Below are 16,939 nucleotides of genomic sequence, written 5' to 3'. Positions count from 1 at the left end.
AGGAAAGCAAGAGGAATGGCTTTTGAACGTCCCTTTCTGTGAGTGATTTGTAACTTACAAGATTGTTGTTTTTGCCCTTTCCAACATACACAGAAAGTATAGCAGAATTACATAAAGGTCATTCTGGCAAAAACATTGATTTGTTTGTTTGGCTTGAACAATATTAGAGGGGAGAAGTTCATTCTGCTCAAACAAAACTTGGCTTCATTTGTCATGTTGCTTACAGAAATGACTTCAGCGAATCAATGAAGCAACCGACAAGCAAGGTCATCACCACCACGCCAGGATACTGCTCACACAATGCTGTTCCCTGCGCTCTTAACATGCACTTACGGTGTTTGATTGTCATTTCAGCATTAGCGGTTGAGTTTAACGCCGGGTATGCTGTGCATTCCTGTGCCAAGACTGAAATCTGTGGATTTGCAGAGTCATGCAGGCTGCATCGAATCAAGTTAAAGGCATCTATTCTTATTTCTTTTGACTCTCACAAGCTCACACAGTCATTTCAGAGGTTTGATGGAAGTTTTGGCACCTTCTGAGTAGTTTCTTTGGACAATCTAACACATAAATCGCACATTTCCACTCCTTCAATTGTCATATTCAAAATCATTCCCACACTTTGAAATTAAGATGTTGAATCCTATGAACTTATCAATGCATGCATTAATTCTGATCGTACTGGAAACAATCTGAACCACTGTGTGGGAAGGGAAAAAAACACAAAGGGACAAAGGTACAGTAATTATGCAGCTATTTATAAAGAAAAAATGTATATGAAATATTGATTTGAGCTGGAATCTGTGGTTAACAACTTGTGGGTTGTTGCAGACAGCAGGGAAAAACAATGATAAATGCAAATAATACAATGCAACTAAGCATATAATCATGTATAGGATAACAAAACAAACAGGCTTTTAAAAAGGAAAACAAAACGCTTTCCACATCTTTTGTTGACAATGTCAAAGGCTGTGCATCCAATTAAACTGCCTATTTTGCAAATTCACCTGTAACTTTGTAGATGTCAGTCAAATTATACCAATGGCAACATGCACAAATTGTTTGACTTGCCCTCAAAAACAATGCATAAAACTATGGAAGTAAAATATATATATTTTTTTTAAAACATTAATTATGATGATAAGCATGGTTTGTACATATACAGTATACTGTATATATACACACACATGTAATAAATTATATATAGAATGTATGCTGTGTGTGTGGATGAGACAGACATGAAGGACACTACAGGTCTGGGATGATTATACAGTTTAATGCTCGTTACACAACAACAGAGCTTCTGCAGGTTTTATGGAGGTAAATTTAAAATCTTTTTAAGACCAAGTAAAGAAAATTTAAGGAACACAGTTAAAGGAACACAATACGTCAATGTGTAAATGTCTAGGGAGCACAATAAGTTTATAGTTTGAAAAACTTTTGAGTTTGAAAATACGACTTCCAAACGGATATCCATTACTTTTTAATTAATTCTACAAAACATCTTACGGTTTGAATAGCTCTGCTCCAGACTACTAGAATATAGAAAGAGATTTACTGTACCTTCTGAACACACTGCAAAAAAAAAAAAAAAGAACCGCTGTTCTTCCTCTGTATATTTGTCTTGTGTTCCTGTGCAAATGTCTAAAAATTATTAAATCAAGATACATTTACTTGAAAAACATAATAACATAAGTCTAAATTGGTCAAAATTTATCAAAATGAAGTGAGCTTATGACTAAAATAAAAACAAATATCTGCCAGTGGGCTCAAAGAATCAACTTTATTCAAATAGAATACAACTTTACATACCCTTGTTCTTCTTTTAAGCAGAGGTACCAATTCTCACTATGGTAACACTTTAGAACAGGGAACACTTATTTACTATTAACTATGCCTTTTCCCTCAATAAATTGCTAATTTGCTGTTTATTAATAGTTAGTAAGGTAGTTGGTTTAGGTATTGGGTAGGATTAGGGATGTAGAATACGGTCATGTAGAATAAGGCATTAATATGTGCTTAATTACTACTAATAAATGGCTAATATTCTAGTAATATGCATGCTAATAAGCAACTAGTTAAGAGACCCTAAAATAAAATGTTACCCTCACTATTATCTTGTTGCTTATTAGCATGCATATTATTAACATATTGGCTGTTTGTCAGTGCTTATAAAGCACATATTCTGCATGAAAATATTCTACATCCCTAATCCTACCCAACACCTAAACTTAACAACTACCTTACGCAGCAAATTAGAAGTTTATTGATTCAAATTCGCAGTTTGTTGTTAACAGCAAAAATTGTGACCAAATGACGAGAAGTGTGACCAAACCTCAATTTTGTTTAGTTTTTCGAGACATTTTACACTTGCATCAAGCAAATGTATCTTATTTTAAACATATTTAGTATTGAAAAACAAAACAAAATACTGAGCCAGATGCAACGCTTAATACAACGACTTGATAAATTTAAGACGTTCTGCTCTGATTTAAGACTTTTTTTTAGACCCACAGAAACCCTGCAACATAACTGACCACAGAACACAGAATAAAGAATTCCAGTGAGACGACACATAATCCAATATCAAACTCACCATATTGTTTGTGGATCAGATCCCTCAACTTCTAAAGATTCGAGTTTGCTGTCCATCTGGAATTCAGTGAAGACCAGTGAGATGGTGTCTCCTGGATCAGCCAGGATGGTCCACGTGCACTCGCCACTGCTCTGATAGTCCTTCTGAAAGTCTGGACTGGAGATGGTGCCACTGGAGCCTCTGAAGGTCCCACCACACGTGTCCTCAGCTATCGGCCAAACAAACGTACAATATTAGCAAATATTATCCATAATGTTACAGAACTAGTGCGAAATGTGGAATGTTTGTGAACTGAAGGCATTATATTTTGTGAAGCTGCTCTGAAACATTAGTGCATTATGAGCAGAGCTTTATGAAGAAAACAGAGCAGGAAGGGGTCGCCTGACTGTTAGATGCAAGTCAAAGGTCTGTTTTGCAAAGCAGAATCATTGACATTATGATTATGATGGATAATGAGCATCACACAGCAAAGGCAAAGCTCCTCCAAAATAAATTTTTGTGTCTTTTTTTCATACCTCGCCAACACTGGGTTGGATTTTTGTCTGCCAACAAAACAATAAACGCCGATAAGAGCAATTATTGTACATCAGGTTGATCACGCTAATTGCTGGTTGTGTTCTGAGGAACAGAAAGATTGTTTTAATGAGTATTATATGGGTTTTGTAAGCATTTATTTTCCAAAAACAAAAATAAAATCAACACTTAATTATGCAGCCCAAGTCTGGCTTGAAAAGAGAGACAGTGTCAGATAATTAATCTAATTAGCTTCGTGCAGAATAAGAGGAAAGCGTCTTAAAACACTCCAAAATGCACTTACTATACCTAATGAATGGTGTTTTTATTTAAAATAAACAGCAGGACTTCAGCTAATGTAACATATTGCACACGCATTTGGTGTGCAACAAATGCATTTAATTTTAAGCATATAACATAGTTTAAAGAAATAATTTCATTATTTATCATTCACTCTCATGTCTTTCCAAACCCAAATGTGATTGATTTTTCCATGCAACACAAAAGGAGGATTTTCTGAAGCTCTTTTAGATAAAACAATCATTCATAGTGAGCTGTCAAGCTGCACAACGGGGCAATACTGCAAATATTGCAAGCACTGCAAGTCCATATTGTAAGATATGATGGCTATGCATGAAAAATCACTTATTTACCTTGATGTGGATCTCAACCTGTATGACTTTCTACTGGTGAACACAATATAAGTTATTCTGAAACACGTCTTTGTCCATACAACGAAAGTCAATTTTGTGTCATGCAGTGAGAAAAAAGTCAAAGAGGTTTCATATTTTCAATTTCATTTTTGGGTCAACTCTCAGCTTAAATACAATTGTAATTCAGTGGTTCATCTTTACCTCCACCAAAGCTCGTTTCTACCATGGAAATAAATCAATAAATCAATAAAAATAAATCAATATTAAAAGGTAACTGTGACTTTATTTTACAATTTGTACTTCTGTTTGACAATTCTAAGAAAAAAAAGTCAGAATTGCAAGATATAAAATTAAATTCTAAGAAAAAAGCCCACATTGTGAGATAAAGTTTACCTTTTTATGGTGAAAAACAAAAAACAGAATTACAAGATGTGACCTCAGAATTCTTAGTCGATATCTTGTAATTCTACGTTTATTTTGCAGTTTTGCTTTTTTCCTTAAAATGTTGAGTTATATCTCAAGTTTGCATCTCAAAATTGAGAACAAAATTTTGAATTGTGAAGTAATTACCTTTTTAAGTTTTTTTTATTCGGTGGCGAATACAATTCTGAATAAAATAAATAGCTACAATTCAAATGGTCAGGAAAATATCCCTCTGTTGCATTAATTATTATATCACAAATTAATTTTTGTTTTTTTGTTTACATGTTTGGTTTTACTTTTAAACAAGTGAAAAATCAAGCCAATAACTTGCTATGTCATGACAGCACAGAAAGGTGAACAAACAAAAGGTAAGAGTGTGTTTGTATGGGGCAGGGGTGTGTGGGGCAGTGTGGGATGGGGGATGGATTCATACACATTTGAGCACAAATACAAACACACACAGCACACACACCCTTCCAAGCACACACTCAAACGCAATCATGCACATATCTGCACTCATACAGTATACATGCCTATAGTTTTATATGGCCTAATAAATAAAAACAGACTGTAAGCATTGAAATAAATGATAAAATCAGAAGACTATTTAATATTTCTGTTCAATAAAACCATTGAAGTGTAAATTATATCATAATTTTAATAAAACATGCAAAATAAGGCAGAATCCATATATATATAGGCCCATAGGCAGAATTATACTCAGCGCATGACGTCCACTGCAGCGGACAGATATATTTTCACATTGACTCTTTTGTCACAGAAAAAAACCTACAAGAAAAATATTGTTAAAATCTGAAACTATTTCTGACATCTGATTTAGCTGAAAAATATTTTTTGTACCTGTCTGGTTTTCTGAGAATAAAAGGATTTAACACTAATGAGGAACATGGCACATCCCCTTTTCCTGCTGCCATTTTGAATATATTATATAATATCTCAAAACAAAAAAAGATACAAAGACAATAATTAAATGCAATCATAGACAACACTTTGTGGGTTCGCCAGTTGGTGGTTGGGACATGATGCTACATCTTAAATGGTTCAAAATGGTTTCCAAATATCTGTCCACTGTAGTGACTACTATGCATCAGAGGGTTAAGTTATCTCCAAAGATCCACATCCAAATCTGACAGTGAGAGACATAATTCGAGATTTGTAAATTACATAATGCATTATTAAATATAATTTTAAATGCACATGTAGCAGTGCACATCTCATTCATTACGAATCCAGCAGACAGCAGGTGCATTTGCATGTTCAGATGTTTCAAAGCAGCGGACCATCCATTACTAAAATTTCTGAAAGCTTCAGCTTCATATCTATTAATGTGTGCTGGCAGTCCATGTTCCCTAAGCTGCAAATTGCCTTATATGTCGGCATTTCTGCCCTAAAAAGCTATTTTAGGCAAACTCATGCTTTATCACAGGACTCTCTCGACAGCTCATGCAAGGAGAAAATAACGAATGAGCTTCAGCCACACGAGGGTCCAGATCTGCGCCGCACAGCTGCTTAAAATGCAGGTAATGCAACATGTTTGCAAAGCAGAGGTTAGTCACACGTAAACAAAAAAATTTGACTAAACAGCAAAAAGTCCCATCCACACCGCAGCTTATTTTGGTTAAGAATCACCCGTTTGGCCAGCAAGAGACCATTTGTCTAACACTTAAAGTAGCTAAACGCTATTGTTGTTTTGTACATGCTATTTAAGAAAATATGGTCTGTAATAGATTATGCCACGAGAACAAAATGAAGTGAATAAAAGTATTTTAATGAAAACGATTAAATTTAGCATGACAAATCAATAAAAATGTATACCATAGGGCTCTTTTATTGGATAATTTTTCTAATAATTCATTGGGTGAATTACTTAAATTATGATCAATTATGGTTTTGCAGTCTGCACAAATAATTATAATTTTAATTTTAATTATTTTTGTTTATTAATATATTTTCATTTTAAATTACATTTTAAATTTTTTAATTAAATTAAGAATTTATCTGAAGTACTTACTTTAGATTATGACACAAACAGTTACAGAAAATATTTGAATGTGTACATTTCTGATCATCTAAAAAAAAAAAAAAAAAATGTACTTCAAATACCTATTTTTCACCATCATAATTCAGATAAGAAAGCCAAATTTTAAATAATCTCTTACAACTGTGGGCCTTACAGGGTTAAATAAAAATGTATTTTTAATTTGAATTATTTTTAATTTTGTTTTATTTGATTTATATTTTATTTTATTTCTTTTAAGTACTTATTTTAAATTATGGCATGGTAGTCTTCACAAAATGTTATACAGAAAATATTGAAATATAGGTACAGATTTTTGATCATCCAGGTATTTAAAACTGTAATAACTACTTTTCCCAGGCTTTTCCCAGACATAATTTAAAAGCAAGCAACATTTATTTGAAATATTATATATTGGAAGCATTTTGTTTATTTTTATTATTATTTTTTTTTAATATAAATTAGAAATTTATTTGCAGTACTTATTTCAAATTATGCCATGGTAGTCTCCACAAACTGTTATACAGAAAAATATCAGAAGTTTTCTGATCATCTAAGTATTTAGAACTTTAAATATGTACTTTTCACAGACATAATTCAGAAAAGTAGCATTTTCAGGTCTGCTCAATAAAATCTAGTTTGGTTCTAGTTGGTTTGTATTGCCCCAGACAAAACTTTGAGCATCCTTTCTCATGCTGCTAACCTGAAGAGAGTTCAAAACAATTCAATGATTATTTTATCATCAAAGCTTCAAGTTTTAACCTGGTACCAAAACACAGCTTTGTTTGCAGGCGGACTTGACTTTTCAAACCCGCTCCTGAAAGTTTCATAAAGCTAGGCAATCAGATCAAGAAAGTAGAGCTCACAAGATCAAGATGGTCTTTTTTCAGTTTTGTCTGCAATATGGATTAGACAGAGCATGTTAGCGGTCTGTGGGCGGTCCAGGGGTGTGCCGTCTGAGACGGAGACTATACAGAAGACCAGAAGAGGCAGTGACTTCAAGGCATTGGGATCTGATGTGATGGGTACATGAAAGGTACTGGATAATAGATCGGTACATCCCTTATCCTCTCTCATTAAAGCCGAGCTCAGAAGAAGAAACATCCCACTATGAGGGATTAATGTTGCTTTTCAAGACTTAATTTGGATTCTCATTATCTTTTATTCTGAAGGATGAACTGTCGTTTTTTGTTTCTTTCATCAGACTGGAAGTTCAACATTCCTCTGTGAGTGTTAGAGAATCAACTCAAACCTTGTTGAATATGGTTACATTATCGCTTATATTAGCCCTGTCTGACTTTACAGCGGCTCCACAGAGTATTTTTGCACTCAAACTATAGTGAAGTGTGCCATTTTACACTTATGTGACTTTATGCAGCCACTTTAAAAAGCACTTCCACAACAGCTGATTAAAAGTCACTGTGGAAAAGTTAGTTCTGAAAAGAGATCCAATATAATTTGTTGTTTGAAATCGCATTCAGACTTTTAAGTGTGACTTAATGTGCAAGTACTTTTTGGGGCCAGACATCAACTTAGATTATGAATAAGCATACATACCAAAACTGAAGACAGACATATTAGCATTACAAGCCTGTAGCATTTATAGGAAAAATTAATATTAAAAGAAAAACGGCTTCAAGACAACATGAAATCAAAACACATTTCACCTGCTACATTATTCTAATATATACTGTATATCAAATAAAAAGCTATATTTTATATTCAATGCAAAATGTAATGTGGTAGCCTACAGAGATTTAATTAAACCACACATAAAATAAACACTGCAATATTGCTCTGCTCTGGTCTTAATATGCTACATATTCAAATACAAATATATACAGTGCCCTCCAAAAGTATTGGAACAGTAAAGACAAAAATTGCTCTGTTGGCTGTGGAGTCAAGAAATCTGTAAATATGATTAAAAGATTAATATGAGACAAAACTACAGAATGTCACATTTTATTATTGGGTGTTTCAACACATAAATGTTTTACCAGATGAGAAGTTCAGCACTTTTAGAGTTGCATCCCTCAATCTGATGTGAGCATAAGTATTGGAACAGTTGTCTCGCAGGTCTTTCTAAGTGATCAGCTGTGTCCTGTTGCATTAATTCCTCAGATATTAAAAGCAGGGAATGTGTCGTATCAGTTATATCCATTGATTCTGCATTCTGAATCTTGCATTTGATGACGACACACACAAAGCAGGATGAAGACGAGGGAGATGACTCTGAGAGAAAAGCAAGCAATTTGGATGATAAAAGAAAAGAGGAAGTCAGTTAGAGCTCTAGCAAAAACAAAGGGCATGGAGAAATCAAGAGTTTGGAGACCACCGGAGACATCAGCAACCAACAACGACCTGATCAGCTGGGAAAAACAACAGTAGTTGATGACAGACAAATCATAAAAGCTGTGAAAATGAACCTTAAAAGACTAAAATCACCAACAACTTCCAGAAAGCTGGGGTGATGCTCTGACAATCTACTGTCCTCAGGAGACTTTCACACAGAATTACAGATGCTACATAGCTAGATACAAACCTCTGACCAGCTCCAAAAATAGAAAGGCAAGATTAGAGTTTGCAAAAAACCACAAAGGTGAGCCAGAAGAGTTTTGGAACTGTGTTTATGGACCGATGAGACAACGATGAACCTTTATCGAAGTGATGGGAAAGCAAAAATGTGGAGAAAAAAAGGGAACTGCAATGATCCCAAGCATACAGCCTCATCTGTAAAGCATGGTGGAGGTGGTGTCATGGCATGGGCATGCATGGCCGTCTCTGGAACAGGCCGTCTCAACTTTACTGATGACTTAATGTATGATGACAGTAGCAGAATGAATTTGGAAGGGTACAAAACCATCTTGCCTACCAATATTCAAGAAAATGCCACGAGATTCATTGGGAAGTGCTTCATATTGCATCAGGACAATGACCCAAAACACCCTGCCAGTTCAGTCAAGTAATTTATAAGGGCAAAGAAATGGAAAGTCTTAGATTGCCCAAGTCAATCTCCAGATTTAAATCCGATTGAACATGAATTTCACCAGCTGAAGAGAGTAAAGGCAGAAACTCCCCAAAACAAGCAACAATTGGATTTGGCTGCATTAAAGGCTGGGAAAAGTATTTCAAAGGATGAGACCAAGAGTCTGGTGATGTCTATGGGTCACAGACCCACTGCTGTGATAGTGCGCAAGGGATCTGCAACTAAATTAGGGATGTTCATTTTAACCGTTTAACCGTTAACTGACCGATAAGAATTTTGACCGATTAATACAATCAGTTAAACGGTTTAAAGTCACTTATTTATTTATTTTTTCAGTAATTTAATCAAGATATTTTAAAAGGTTTACTGCATGGTTAAAATAAGCTACGCGTATAAAAACAACAACAACAAAAAACAAAAAAAAACAAAAAAAAAAACGTTTTTTTAGAGAGAGAAAAAAAAACATAAGTCGCATTTTATTATTTCATTCAGATAGGCCGACGCGAATTACAAATACTATAATAAACACTGTAAACATAGCTATGCTATTTTAGTTCCCCTCACTTCTCAACAAATCCTTTCAATTAACAGTAGGCTATTTAGAAAAGAACAAGAATTAAAAAATGTAAGATATAGCGACAAACCAAAACGAATTAAGGCTAAAACGAAACTGAAACCAATGTTGGGTCTCTCGTTCGACGCAATATCAAATGTTTCCGTATTCGCGATGTATTTGAATGGCAAAATATTATTTACCTTTTATGTACAGGCCTACTTCACTCACGTTCCAATATCCACGTAAAACAAAATGTTTTGCATAACTTCACGGTGGTACGGTGATAATTTAACGGCACAGATTTTACTACATATTTAAACTGAGCAGTGTTTTTTATTTTTTTTCCCATATGTTTGACTGATTGTTTTTTTTATATAATGATAATGAACAGGCTGCATTGTCAAAGTAGAATGCTTAACCGTGTGCACGCATGTGGCGCTGGAGCAATCACTTGATTTATTTATTTTTTTCCCTTCTAACAGTGGAAGCAACTACTCCTTTTAGTCATGAAGATAATCGGAATTGTAAAAGGTTAGGGTTGTATACTGCTTTTTGCGCATGTAAAATTAATTCCCCCGAAAACAAATGTTAGTATTTTTAATGGGTCACAGACACTTATTCTTTCTAATTTAATTTTAGTTCTAATTTAAAATAATCTTGTCGGTTAACGGTTAGGAAAAATAACCGAAATGAACATCCCTAAACTAAATAATATAATCTTTTATATCTGCCTTATGTTCAACTGTCCCAATACTTATGCTCACATCAATGAGTGGGATGAACTCTAAAAGTGCTGTTCTTTTTATTTGGTAAAATATGTATGTGTTGAAACGGCTAATAATAAAATGTGACATTCTGTAGTTTTATCTCATATTCATCTTTTCATCATATTTGCAATTGTCTTGATTCCACAGCCAACAGAACAATTTTGTCTTCACTGTTCCAATACTTTTGGAGGGCACTGTATTTAACAACAAAAAATACATCTTACATCAAAACGTAAAAAAGTCTTTGCCTCTGAAATGACAGCTGATGTCAATAGGCCCTCTTATCAGTTCGTGATGAATAAAATCAAGACCCTCCCAACCGTTTTTCTTATGAAATATCTTGTTTGAGTCTATAAACTGTCACTTTATGGAGAAAAATGTGGGTTGTGAATGCTGCTTCATGTTAACTCTCAACAAAAGCATGTCTTGACAGACAGTCAGTGTTTAAATTCCTGTTGGATGAATTTAAACAAAGCTTGTAATTTTCTTCCAAACTCTCAATTATGCAAACCTCACAGAAGCCGAATCCAGCATCAGGTAATCATAATGATTATTAGAAGGATGCAGAGATTATGTACACAGGCCTACATGCAAGAACAAAGTGTTATGATTGCATCCCAGGTGTGGAGCCACATGTGTTCACGCTACAGCTGAATCACACACCTGTGACACACTTATAGAGCACATAAAGAAATCAATAATCGCAATATATGAGATTCCTTGCCAGAGGGTAGTTTATCTTCCCCTGGAAAGGCGCATTATAACTGGGGAAGACAAAATAACTGCTGAAAATTGTTAGAGTGGGAAAGCGGGACTTTGTTTGGAAGCGTGAACCGAGGTGGTGCTGCTCATAATTACCTTTTAATTGTAAATGTTGACTGTGCAATTTAATTTATTCACATTTTGTGTACTGTTAAAAGCTTGCCAGAAAATACAAGTCATTTAGTCAGTTAATGAAGCGGCAGGCTTGTGCAACCAAACTGCATTTCCCATCATTCTCGGTGGCTACACAAGAATGAGAAATACAGATATATCTAATGACCCTGATTTTGTTGCATTAGCACAGCAAAGTTTCCTGTTGAAGTAAAAAAGAGAGAGAAACAACTCTGAAATTGCTCAGTATATCCAATTTATGGCCTTTAGCCAAGACTACATTTAAAATATTTCCATATTTCTCAAAACATCGTCCTCCATTGCTTTAATAGTAGGGATGCACTCATGTCACTTATCAACAGCAAAATGAACTCAATTTGATTTTTGCTTTCTCCTAAAAGCTACTCGAGCTTCTAAATAGTGAAATTACTGAACAATAATAATGCACAATACACAAAACTAAAAAAGCTGATCTTTTTAACAATACTTCTAAAAAGCAAGATGCAAGAGACACGATTATGAATGCAACATCAAATGAGTTATGGTGTACTTTCTCTAATCGTGTCTCTCTGAGTACGGTGATTTATTTCATTGGAGTTGTTTATTTTTTTTTACTGTAATTTCAAAAATTTTCAATCACTGGCTCTTTGTCATCATGCCCATTTAAGAGACAAAAGTACACTGATTGAAAACCTAATGTCCAAAAAAAAAAAAAACCCAATGATTTTTCCAGCACAAACAGTGTTCATTCTACTCTCAAACTCAAAATGACACACAGCATTCAATGACATGTTTAGAGGCTCTTGTGCAAATATGGATTCAAGCAGATCACAATAATTAAAGTTGATTGTGCTGTATGATATTTTACAGCAAGGCTGTGCAAAATCGGTCCATTTTGATTCAATGATTCCTAAAAAAGAAGCCATTCTCAGTTCAATTCTGTTCAGATATGAATGTGCAAAATGAATGTGTGCAAATGTAAACTGATATTTCCTACCGACTTAAAACCGACTTGAAACCATTTTTGGCTGGTGAAAATACTAGTGTTCTAATAAATTGGCCACCACTATATATAAAGCTTTATTTTTCAAAAACTATATTCTATACAAAAAAAGCTTTCTATTTCAGCTAAATGTTGTTCTTTTGAACTTTCTATTCATCAAAGAATCCTGAAAAAAAGATCTACAAAGCTGTTTTCAACATTGATTATAATCAGAAATGTTTCTTGAGCAGCAAATCAGATCATCATATTAGAATGATTTCTGAAGGATCATGTGACACTGAGGCCTGGGGTAATGATGCTAAATTAAATTGCTGTGTTTTGGATTAAATAAATGCAGTCTTGGTGAGCAGAAGAAACCACTTCAAAAACATTAAAAAATCTTATTATATATATATATAGGCTATATTTGGGTTTTTATAACATTATGTAATATATATATGAAATGGTATTAATATTTCATGAAATGTTAAGGGGAGGCCAGTCTTAAAAGCAAAACTCTTAAACAAGCACCACTGCTAGATCCATAAAAGCTGTTTTTTCATGAACTTTGGTGCAGGCGTTGGGACTGGCAGCCTGTGGGTCCTGATTTCAGGAGCCTTTGAAATGATAATGTGCTTTCCACTATACATTACATTTTTATGCTGGATTTCAACATTCATGGTTGGGATATTGCTCAGAGACAAACAGCTACTCTGTGAAAATGGGTTTGATGTACTCAGTTTTGGAACTGGCTGCTAAATGAGCAAGGAGGTAAGCAGAGATAAGATAAGCTCGCTTTGCCATGCAAGACACTAAACTGTCACAGCGAGGCAAACATCTCAACATGTTCTGCAGGGGTTTAAGCTGTCAGAAAGAGCATGCCATTCAGAGCTCCTCCTGCAGAAATTCCTCTCACAGAGCTGATATGGACAGGCGACACAGTTACTGGAAACATGTGTCCGACAACCAGTCAAACGACAGAAACTGCTAGCATGGCAAGAATTTCAACACCTTTCAGAGTGTGTCCCCTCGATCTAGGTCGTTCCATCTGTATTCGGAGATATCTGCCATTCAAGTGTGCCGAAGAGGGCTGCTGGGGACTCTTGGATGAACGCCTACATCATGAGAATGGGCAGTTTCTCTGAGGAAACGGGATCAAAAGACCATCTGCCCGTTCTGAGGGTCCTACTCCTCTCTCAAAGTGACCGAAGAACCCGGAGGAAGATGGAGAAGCGTTGCTACTACAGACTGCGTTTTACATCCACCTTAATTTGTAATATGGAAGTAAGTTATGTTCTGTAGGTAAATAACTAGAATAAAAATAAAGTGCATTAAACGGTAAAACTATTCGCAATGTTTCCAGAACATACATTAACGCTAACAGAATGTTCATTCAAAGTTGTCTGGTCTTTGATAACATTTTCAAAATGTTAGCACAAAAATGTTATTCGTTCATCGCACATGGGACATGTTTCTAAAACATTTTAGGTGGATGTTAGTCTGCAGATGATTCAGAGAACATTCAAAAGTAACATTCTCACATTATTTACAAAAGGATAACACTGAACATTCCATTAATGTTCTCTATAATGTTTAAATATCCAAGACTTTTTTTAAAAATTAAACTGGATGTTTTGAATTTTCAGAGCTCTGAGTTTTGCATTTATAACTTAATTTATGACTAATGTTCACATAACCAAGAAAAAACATTTTTAAAACATTAAATTGGAAAACATTCAGATACAACTTAACGTTAGCAAAACTTTCTTAAAGCATAATGTTAGCTGTTTTTGTACTACAAACCACTGTGTTATGATAAATACCAGTTTGTAAAATCAAGCAGCATAACAGACTATTTTTTGTACAGGTATAATAGCTGGAAGCAAATGGCACCGGAAGATTCGCACACTCAAGTTACCAAGACCCGTGGCCACTCTTACATTAAAAACAAGGTTGATATGTTCTGTATTAAAATTTTCTCATACTCATTCATTCTCTCATGAAATGCATTAGAGCAAAAACCAAGCCTTATCTGAAATGCACACGGCCAACAGGTCTAATATTCTTGCAACATTGTGGCCGACTGAGAGCTGCATTTATCACAGGTCTTCCTCCCAGCTGGCATAAACACAAAGCATCCATGCATGGCGTAAGACCTGACTCTCATTCAAGCGCCATTTCTCCCTTTTCTTTGCATTTACTGGCAATATAGTTAGCTTTAACGACATCCAGAGTGGGCGGTGAGAAGGGGAAAGCCTCAAGGCTCAGATATCCTCATCAAAGAAGATCAGTTTCCCCTGCCCGAAGATGAAAAAGCATGTGATAAAAAGCCAGAAATTGTGTAATACAGATTCATCCTTAGGTTGACTGATTTGGCTGTAGCAACAAGGCCACGCATTCTTCGTTTCGCTGAATAAGACTCAAAGACAGAACTGGCAGTAGTTATTCTCTCTTGTGAATCATCCGGAATCACTTTTGGATGAATCACATCAACGTCTGACCAATTTTCATGTGTTGCAATTGATACAACATTAATTAAACGTCTGAAAATACATCCATTTAGTGTCTCTGATGAAGCTAGCATGCTAATCATGCAAGGAGTATGACAGGGATCTACTATCCATCTGAAAAGAGCAGCTTAAACCCGCCTAAAATGGTTAGTTGGTCACCCAGCTTGTTTTGCTGATTTTAGAGGATTTTGGGGTTGGTCAGCTAAACACCAGTTTGGCCAGATGAACCTACTAAAACCAGTAAAAATATTCTCATAATGGACAATAAACTGGGACTGTAAAAAGGCCTGGAACACAATGGACCATGTTAACCCTACACTGCACTGCATATACATATTGTTCTGTAATAATATTTTAAATACATATTTTATATTATAATACGTAATTGTGTATATATTGTGCATATAAAGACAAGTACATATCTAATATGCACTATATAAACAACTCATTTATAAAATAGAACGTATAATACACAAACACTTGTTACTTATTAATATTAATTTTAGTACTATTATTTTAATGGTAACACTTCCCAGTAAGGTGTCATTTGTTAACAATTGTTAATGTATTAACTAACAACTAACTAACTAAATAATGCGTATTAAATGCTGAAATTAACAGTAACTAAGATTAATGAATGCTGTAGAAGCATTGTTCATTCTTAGTTCATGTTAACTAATGTACCAATGAACCTTTTTGTAAAGTATTGGTTAGTTTTCTTTTTTATTAGTTTTTTATCAGATGTCCTGTTTGTATTGTATATGTGTGTGTGTGTGTGTGTGTGTGTGTGTGTGTGTGTGTTTGTGTGTGTGCGACATGAGGACAAAAATTTGTATAATGACATGGGTATGACATAGGTATTACAAGGAGAAGGTGATTTATGAGGACATTTCCCCGTGTCCCCATATTTCAAAAGGCTTATAAATCATACAGAATGAGTTTTTTTTGAGAAAGTAAAAATGCACAAAGTTTCCTGTAAGGGGTAGGTTTAGGTGCAGGGGGATAGAAAATACGGTTTGTACAGTATAAAAACCATTATGCCTATGGAATGTCCCCACAGTTCACAAAAACAAACGTGTGTGTGCGTGTTTCAATAAATTTTTAGGTTTTTAGGCAATTTTTTTTTTAACTTTGTACAAAGATGATTCTCTATGGTAGCCCGTTTCCGCCACTGAATAAAAAAAATAAAAAGTTAATTGCGACTTTTTATCTCACAATTCTGACATTTTTCTCACAGAGTTTATATCTCACAATTCTGATTTTTTTTTTCTTCTCAGAATTGCCTGATACAAGCTCGCAAATCTGACTTTTTTTCTCAGAATTGTGAGATATAAACTCGCAATTCTGAGAACATATCAGTCTTTTTTTTTAACTCGCAATTGTGAGTGTAAATCTCACAATTCTGAGGGGGAAAAAAAGTCAAAATTGCAAGATACAAACTCGAAAATGCAAAAAAAAAAAAGTCAGAAATGTAAGTTTAAATCTCGCATTTCTGACTTTATAACTCGCAATTGTGAGTTTATATCTCACAATCCTGAGAAAAAAGTCAGAATTGCAAGTTTGTATGAGGCAATTGCGAGAAAATGTCAGAATTGTGAGATAAAAAGTCGCTATTACCTTTTTTTTTTTTATTCAGTAGCGGAAATGGACTTTCATAATTCTCAGCTATGTAACGAAAATTAAAAAAAATGACAGAATTATTTGATACACTATTTTACTTTTATATAATATACATATAAACACGGCCATAAATGGATATTCTCATTCTATACATTGTATCTATACATTGTAACTAATTTTCATATTAATGTGTTCTTGGGCAACAAGAATAATGATAATGAGAGCAATTTGGCAAGATTTTCATAAGAATCTCTCATATTTCATAGGAAAACGGTATACAAGTTCTTTCCCTATTCACTCACTGTGTCTCCCCAAAATGTCTGATAAACTTTCTGTATGTCATGGTCAAACATGTGCTCTTTACAGTATACATTATGGATGTGCATCTCATGACTCAGGCCGATAAGATACACATCTCGATGCAT

At 34.5% G+C, this 16,939-nt stretch overlaps 1 protein-coding gene across 2 annotated transcripts in view; it reads right to left on the bottom strand.

Annotated features, from left to right (window-relative positions):
* The window catches only part of csmd3a (CUB and Sushi multiple domains 3a), a 288,864-nt gene that overhangs the window by 208,851 nt on the left and 63,074 nt on the right, over positions 1-16,939 (bottom strand). For both annotated transcript variants that reach the window (XM_058747031.1, XM_058747032.1), the window contains exon 5: positions 2,594-2,801. In XM_058747031.1, coding sequence (XP_058603014.1) covers positions 2,594-2,801 — 208 coding nt within the window. The remainder of the gene's footprint in view (positions 1-2,593; positions 2,802-16,939) is intronic.

Source organism: Onychostoma macrolepis, chromosome 16, assembly GCF_012432095.1.
Source record: "Onychostoma macrolepis isolate SWU-2019 chromosome 16, ASM1243209v1, whole genome shotgun sequence".
NCBI classification, from domain to species: Eukaryota; Metazoa; Chordata; class Actinopteri; order Cypriniformes; family Cyprinidae; genus Onychostoma; species Onychostoma macrolepis.
The sequence above is the reverse complement of the archived record's forward strand: the minus strand, read 5'-3'. Positions and strand labels throughout refer to the sequence as shown.